Source organism: Contarinia nasturtii, unplaced genomic scaffold (assembly GCF_009176525.2).
Source record: "Contarinia nasturtii isolate CC-2019 unplaced genomic scaffold, AAFC_CNas_1.1 Cnas_scaffold_220, whole genome shotgun sequence".
Lineage (NCBI taxonomy): Eukaryota > Metazoa > Arthropoda > Insecta > Diptera > Cecidomyiidae > Contarinia > Contarinia nasturtii.
The window spans coordinates 1791537-1800151 of record NW_022197577.1 but is presented as its reverse complement, the minus strand read 5'-3'; the positions used below and the strand labels follow the sequence as shown (position 1 = coordinate 1800151).

General features: G+C 35.0%; 1 protein-coding gene across 3 annotated transcripts in view; it reads right to left on the bottom strand.

The window, feature by feature from the left end:
- LOC116337004 (insulin-like receptor) overlaps window positions 1-8073 on the bottom strand; it is a 12086-nt gene extending 4013 nt beyond the window's left edge. The window contains exons 1-5 of one of the 3 annotated variants that reach the window (XM_031761276.1): window positions 7879-8073; window positions 4904-5805; window positions 4694-4838; window positions 4546-4626; window positions 4244-4415 (exon numbers count right to left, since the gene is read on the bottom strand). In XM_031761276.1, the coding sequence (XP_031617136.1) occupies window positions 4244-4415; window positions 4546-4626; window positions 4694-4838; window positions 4904-5157 (652 nt within the window). In that variant the 5' untranslated portion in view covers window positions 5158-5805; window positions 7879-8073. Of the gene's footprint in view, window positions 1-4243; window positions 4416-4545; window positions 4627-4693; window positions 4839-4903; window positions 6024-7878 lie in introns of those variants that run through there. The other 2 variants (XM_031761278.1, XM_031761277.1) reach the window with 2 other exon arrangements.
- Window positions 8074-8615: the final 542 nt, after the last annotated feature.

Genomic DNA, 8615 nt, shown 5'->3' with positions numbered 1-8615 from the left:
AAAAGTGACTTCCAAAAAAAAAAAAAAACGAAAATTTGTCTAATTTGCTAGAGAATTTTTTGTTTTTGGAAAATCACCCCCCCCCCTGAAAAATGTTCCTCGCACACTACTGTAATAAACCCTTAACCGGGCATATCGGGTCTCTGAGGCTCGGTAGCGCATTTAAAAAAAAGATACATACTTAAAATCGCATAAAATATTATTTTAATCAAACAAATTGTTCTGTAATATATTCTTTCATCCTTCTACTAATCGTTGATAAAAGTTGTTTTGAATTTCGTTCCCTAAGTAGCGCTGTATTGAGGTTTAAACAACTACCGGACGTACAATTTCCATACAAAATGTCATCAAAATTTTTAAATGGAGTGCAAAATTTGTACTAAACAACTATACTGAACTGAAACTTAAATTCATCCGATTCGGAATAAATATTGATTATTTTTTCATTTTTCAGTTATATTTTACAAAAAACATATTTAATTCAATATCTATTATGTTAAAACAATATAGGGGGAGGAAAATTTTTTAAGCCTAAGAAATGTTTTCAAATCATTCTTGTGCTGTAATTGAAGTATGGACTGTCAACAGTATTCCCACAAAAAATTGAGTTCATATCTCTCTTCATATGTTTACTTCGGCATTAGGCATTTAATCATTTTGATATTTTTGAAAAACTGAAAAATTCCAAAATCATGTTGAGATTAGGTATCTAACAAAAGATGATATAGCATCAAACGATTTCAATCACTTCTTGCGTGTAGTTTATGGTGACCCTCGTATACCTTAGTCAAACAATAAGAAAACCCTTAATAGTTGTGCAGAGACTTAATGAAAGATGACTCTCACACTTTTGTGATATTAGTGAAAACAGTTCAAGATGTGATGGCCAAAATCCAAGTGTAGTTCAGGAAATATTTCAAATGCCCAACAGTACGTTAGCTGCGACCCTCAGCATCACAGCAGACAGTGTCTTCAATATTTCACACGAAAAACGTTACTTGGAGAACGTTTTTTGCCGATCATTCGAAAACGCAAAGGGTAAACGTGTGTCAAAAATGGGAAATTGGCTGACAAAAATGGGGAAATGACCCCCAAAAATAGGGAATTGGCTGTCAAAAATGGTGCGTTTGGTTGTCAAAAATAAGGCATTTGGTTGTAAAAAATGGGTAATTGGCTGCCAAAAATGTAGCTTTTGGCTGTCAAAAGTGAGAAAATGTGGCTGTCAAAAATGGGGAAATTGCCCCCCAAAAATGGGGTTTGATGTCAAATATGGGGAACTGGCTGTCAAAAATGGGGAATTGGCTGTTAAAATGAAGAATTGGCTGTTAAAATGGGGAATTGGCTGTAAAAAATGGGAAATTGGCTGTCGAGCAGATGGAACAAAGAATAATTGAATTTCATTGATAGCCCTAGCGGGGGAACAAAATGAAACAACGAAATGAAGAAAAGACAAAGGAAAGATAATGTAATTAAAGTATCAAATTGCATCGAATAATATTACTTTTTATTACTTTCAAGAAATTTTTACACATTTTTTTCGTTTTTTTTTTTATCGACGCATTTTTGACAGCCAATTCCCCATTTTTGGGGGGCAATTTCCCCATTTTTGTCAGCCAATTTCCCCATTTTTGACAGCCAAATTTTTCCATTTTTGACAACCAAAAGCTACATTTTTGACAGCCACATTTTTGTGGGAATACAAGAATATTTTTTTTCATTAAATTTTCATGGAAAATGTACTTCGGGCCTCAGAGGTCCACTTGTCCGATAACGTTAGTATTTTGACCTGCCCGGTAAGGGTTAAGCGAGAGTGTCAGCTGAAAATCTCATAATATGAAACAGAAAATTTCACTTGTACATATCTGATCAAAATGCAGACTCCATTTGAAATATCACTTGAACATGTAATATTTTTGCAAATCGATTTATACAGGAAGAAATAAGAGAGAAAATCATTTAGAAAAAGAAATAAGAACTGGCATTTGCTGATCATTCGTGTCTATTTCATTACAGCTAGCAAATTTGCATTCACGTTTCCATTTCTTTTTTCAATGACCACACACAGAATTGAAAGAATTGAAAGAACTTTGGTATGGCTTGCTCGTATGCCCGAAATCCCCCTCCCTCTCTCTCGCTCTTCATCTGTATCTTGGTCGCGGTTGCATACCTTTTCGATTGCCACTTTTACATTGGGATCGACGAAGAAAAAGAAGAATTTTTATTGCAGTAGAACGTTGTTGGTGCTGCTGCGCACAAAATACACCGGCACCGAACGCGATGATGACGACGGTGGCCGCGGGAAATAGAACGGACCACAAAAGAATGATATGAATCGAAATATAAATTCAAATATTGGCATTGCATTGGCAAAATAAATATTGGCAAAGTGCTACATTCATGACGATTCGATTTATAAAAGCCAATTATACAAAATTTATGTGTGGAAAAAAAAGAACCGATTTTATTTATGTAAAATTATATGTATGGCAAAAGTCAGGCAAACAAATAGAGAAATAAAATGGCATGAACATGCCAAAGTGGCGGCAACCCACAGCCACCACACAATCATACCCAATAAATTTCGCTTTGATTGAATTCGTTGAGAAATGCGCAAGCGATTCATCAAATCAAATAAACGAATACGAACAGAGAAAAAACAACAACAACCAGCAACAAATAAAGAAATGAAACTAACAATTTGTATTGCTTAAATCGAATCATGTCAATTATCAAAACAATAAACTTCTTTGACTTTATTTGATTTTATTATATGCTGATTTATTTTTTTTTATCAATTATCAATTCACATTTCACATTGTTGAACTCTTCACATTGGACATTCATCGACCGAATTCGAAATGAATCTTATTTAAATGATGTGACAAAAAAGATCATCATTTTAAAAACAAATTCACTTGATCATCGTTAAAGAATGAGATAAAATGAGAAGAGAAAAAGGTAAATTGTATCATATATATGAAATGCATTATTACGCCTTTTTAAAATGACTCGATTTATTTACTCTATTCAAGTGTGCGTGTGTGTCGACGTTTTAAAATCCGCGAATTTCCAGCGAAATTTGTCGACACATAGAGGCACATGATATCAATAGATTGCTTCGTACATCGTCGATTTCATTAAAATGTTATTTACTTTTCATATATTCAATCGAATAAACGATTATTATTTGTTTTATGTAATTGTACGTTGGAGAGTACGATCAAATTAATTGAATTCGATTGAATGCGTTGCGGCAAAGTGAACGAGCGAAAATATACGAAGAGCAAAACAACAAAAAAATAATAATAAATATCTTTTCTAAATTGATTCCAAATATAACGATCTCTTCGTGTCGTATTTCTTCACATATTCACCGTCTTTCTTTCAATCTCGCGCCGTCCGTTCATTTCGATTCTATTCTGAATGCGAATCAACACGAATGATATATGAGTTTTTTTAGTCGATATATAGATTGGATGGAATGAAATGTATGCAATGGCAATTTGCTATAAAGAACTGATTATTATTACGGAACAGTAGTAGGAGCAATCGCTCATAAATATTTTAAATTAGATCATTTCACAGAATCAAATTAAACACAAAAAAAATGCGCACACACACGAAGCGAGTATTGCAAGAAAGGGTGAGGGAAGAAGCGACAGAAATTAAGAGACACCGAGAGGGGGGCGAACCAATGAAATAAAGCATAGAATTGGCATATTTAACCGAAAAAAACAAACCGCACTAAATAAATAATAAATAATTAGATTTAATGAGCGATAATGAGGCATGTAAGAGTATTATGACGTTTTGGATTTTGATGTATATGCACGATCACTGTACAATCACCTCATGCACATGTCAAACTCGACGATTTTTTTTTTTGTTGTTGTGCGTCTCGGTGTGCAAATCTAGTGTGTCTTGTGTCGGTTCGAGTCAGCTGATTATTTTTGCCGACAACTCAGTCGCGCGATGATGACGCAGTCAAATGAGATTTTTTTTTGTGTATGTTTCGGCCGGCAACAACAAATCGTTAAGTTTTATAAAACTCAATCACAATCATGATTAATTAAACAAGAGATTTGCACTCGGAGCTTACAAACATTTGTTTTTTTTTTTTTTCACCTTCGGTTAAATCCAAGCACACAAATCGAACAAATATAGCCGCATGATGTAAAAAGGAACTATTATTTCAACAAGAGATTCTCACATCATACCCGAGACAAAAGAAAACAATACTCACGTTGAATGGTGCTTTTGTCTGTTTCGAAGATTTGACAATTTTTGTTGTTCCAACAATTATTTGTGGCGCATATTTCTGGACACTTTGACGGGCACGCACTGAATGAATCATAATCTAAATAATTACCCAAACCACTGCCAACACGAACTTGTGTGATTGCCTCCCAATTTATCTATCGCGAACGATAGAGAGAGAAAGATTGAAAACAAAACAAAAGTCAACGGAAATTCTTGGAAAAGTCAACGGAAATTGGCGATAACGAAAAAAAAAAACAACTGAGAAAAAAACATGTCATAACTCACAGTGTGAATGTAACAAAGCATTGGACAGTATCTAATCATGACATAGCCACGCTGAATTTTTATCAATGAAGTAAGACCGATCTGTGTTAGAAGAGAAACCAATTAGTCGGCAAAACATAGTCATTTACGACGTTTTTTTTTTAATTACCTCAGACAAACCAGGCATATCGTATATTATCAATGCATAATGAGTGATTAGTCGCTCACCACGGATTACCATCAAATTTGGAAATATATTGCGAAACGATTTGATTCCAAATACACGAAAAAACAGCAAGTATCCAGTGATTTCTCTGTGGAAAAATTCGAATTTTAATACGGTTTTCTGTAACCGCATCAAACGCGCACAGTCACTTACCGTAATTCAGGGTATGTATAATTTGATAAATCACCATAACTGAGTTTTTCTATCAACACAATCGATAGGCTGCCCATAATCGTGGTGCAATCTCTTAGTTTATTCAGATCTCTTGGATTGTTGCGAATATCAATGTCCTGGCAAATTTTACCATCAACCAACGACACATTTGTGATGGTGATCAATGAAAAACACAAGAATGCCACAACACATGTCGGTGATAAACCAATTAAAAGATTTCCGGATAGTGGCATTTTCTTGGTTGTGTCTTTATGACGGTGACGTTGAATGCAGTCATCTAATCACGATGCCAAAAAAAATATATAACTTTTCAACACTTTTATACATGCGATGATGCGAACGAGCTTCTTTCAACTGTACTCACCGAACCGAAAAATAAAACAATACGAATAGAACAGTTGGTTGCGCTTTACGGTTTCAAAAAGAAAAAAAATGTCTTTTTTTGTTCACTTTGATTTCACTTTTCTCCAAAATGTGTGTGTGAGTGCAAGAGCGATAGAGAGAATAAGTGAATGAAAGTCACGACTGACAGTAGCATAAATCTATGCACCCGATTCAATATCGACACAAACGCATACAGAACACGTATGCCCAATTTGAGTTCGGTGTGATTGCTTTTGTTTTTATTTGCCCTGTTGATTACAAGTGAAGTCTCTCTCTCTCTCGTCGTGTGCTGTGTGCGTTGTCGATGTGTATCGGGCTGCTATATGTATGCATATGTGTATGTTCTTCTGTTTCTCTTCTTTTCGACGTGGTGTTTTTTTTCTCTAGCCTTCGGCTATTTGGCGAAATTCGTCGTTTTAATTTGAAGAGAAAAAAACACACTCATTGAACTCGTATATTGCAAACTTTTTGCATTTTTTTCTATTTCGTCTAATGTTCTAGTTCAAAGATACAAAAACCAAAATGAAAACAAACAAAAAAATTCGTTATGATTGTCGTTGGTGTTGTGGTTCGATTAGATTTGGTCGTTCGTCTCGATGCTGTGTTCGACAGTAGTGTGAGAGAATTGAAGGCGCGATGCTTACCGTTCTGCCGATAAAATTTAACTACATCACAATCGGCTACTGCTTTTTCGACCGCACTGTGTGTTGAGTGTGTGTTTGCTGTTCTTTGCTGCCACTTCTGTCTGTCACACAACAGACGTACGTTCATGTATTTAGCTATAAGCAAATTCTCGACTCTTTTTTTCACTCTTTCGGAATATCATTTTATATATACATACATTTATATATATATAGTTTTACTTTGCACATGGAATATGCATATGCAAGTTTTTCAACAGCAAATTTTTAGCGCGCGTCAACCGCCAACACTTGTGTAAAACCAAAAAAAAAATCTTTTTTTTTCTTTCGTTAGGTTTGGTTTTTTTATCTTTCAACTGCAATGAGGGCTACATGCATAAAAACATATTGCACACAAGCTCACACCGAACTAACAACCAATCGAACGGTGGCAATTGATTATCGCATCAGATTTTACCATTCGGTCATATCGACTGTCTCATCAAGAGAAAAACTCTGATATTCGACATACGGCATGCACCCAGGAAATACAAAGTATCGACAGCAAAGAATAATAAAAGATTGAGAAATGCAACACAGTGTCCGGCCGGCCGCCACCACAGTGGAAAAAGTAAAAAAAAACCACTAATTCTGTTCTCATCGGAACACATATTGACGGCGGCGAAAAGTGAAAAATAATGTGAACAATTGCCCGAGAATATCAGCGAGAAACGGGAAGGTATACACGAAAGAATAGTGTACACACACGCACAACACTCAAAATGAAATCCAGTACAAGAGGCCGAAACTCGAAAAAAATAAAAAAAAAATATCATAAAATACTACATATAATATAAACTGTTGGGTTTTAGTGCAAGTTAATCGAAAGGGCTAGCAAATTACCATGCCTATATCATATTTGCATTGAGTTAACTGAAATTTGAGCACCGACATTTCTTCATATATATATATATATATATATATATATAGTTTGTTGCTCTTTTATTTTGTTGTTCGATCGAACTGATTATACATTGTTGCACAGCACCATCATCCGTACCATGTCAAACATTTAGAATCGCCTAATGGCTATATAAAAAGACATGGATTATCTGTTGCATGTTTTCATCTTTCATCTGCAAATTAATAATTCTTTTCTGAATCTAGTGCATATCACTTCAGATGTATGAACATGTAAAAAAGTGTGTGGCATCAAATTTTTGAAAGATAATACCGGCACACTCTCTTGCACAACAGATATATGTTTTTATTTTTAAATGCAGTTTTTTTTATTCGTATACGGCACTGTGTGACCGTGCTTATGCTCTTCAACTCTTTTTTTTCTCTCTTCTTCTCCTGTTCGACTTCATGCAAATTGATGGATTCCTTCATTTTTTTGCCATTTTTATTATCTGCGAATAAACGTTTATGTTATATTAGCAACATTTCCGTTGTCTCTCACACTCGCGGCCGCAAATTAATAGATTTTTGTGATTTTTCTTGTATCCAAGCTCGCAACATTTTCTTCCATCATCCTTTTGTGTCGACGAAACGGAAAAAAAAACACACACACACACATTACACGAACGATCATGGTTACGTTTGGTTGCTTTTTGTATTCGGCTGGTTGCAACCTTTTGCAGCAATTGTTACTGGGTGAAGAATGAAACTATTGAACGTATTCAATCTGTTCGTGTATTTTCTTTTTTTTATTCTCGTTGTTTATGATCCGTAACATGTTTTTATTACGGCCGTTAAAGCACCGACTCTTTGGAAAAGATCAACTGAATTCAGACAATGAGAATGCATTCGCGCATTGCACAAGCAAAAATCATGCAAGAAATGATCATTCGCAATATGTGCGTATGTATCTCTTCTCTCTTTTTTTTCGAGTGTGGTGATGATGGTACCTGAGATTATGGCATATTCATTTTACAATAGCAAAATTACTTTCTTGGCACACTGATTAGTATATAGGTTTGGCGTGAACAATTCGAAGGATCATTTCGAGTGATTAACATTTTCCCTTGCTTGGTCTGCTTGTGCATCTCGTTCGTACCGGTATGCCATTAGTATTTTGGCGATTTGCCGCCAATCATTTTTTTTTTTCGTTCTCTATCTCTCTCTCCCTCTCTATTTCTATCTCCCAGTCCGTCTTTCTTTCTTTATCGCTTTTTTCCCGTTCTGTTCTTTTTTTGTGTCGTTTCTGAAAAACAATTCGATTTTTTGACATTTGCCACATTGGCCATACCGATATATGTATGTATAAAAATAATTTGTCAAGGTCACACTCAATTGACTCTTTTTGGGCGAATGATTCATATTACGATGTGCGAACGTGAACGCGTCCACGATAGAACTGTTCGCCGACTGACAGATACTTATCTATCATCGGCTGATGTGAATTAATTAAATGTTTATGTGCCTTTTGTCTGAGCTATTTGCATTTTTTCAAAACAGGATCGATGATATTTCGATTTGATTAAATAAAAAACGATTTTCAAAAACACATTTGCATCAATTCTAATTGCATTCGCTGTAGCGATATCTGCATATACACTCAACAATAAGCACTTCTAATGGCAAACAACGAACAAAACGATCGAACAGCGACACAATGTAGAAAGAAACTCTGAACTATTAAAAAGAGAGAAAACGAAAAACGCGAGAAAAAAAAAACACAACCG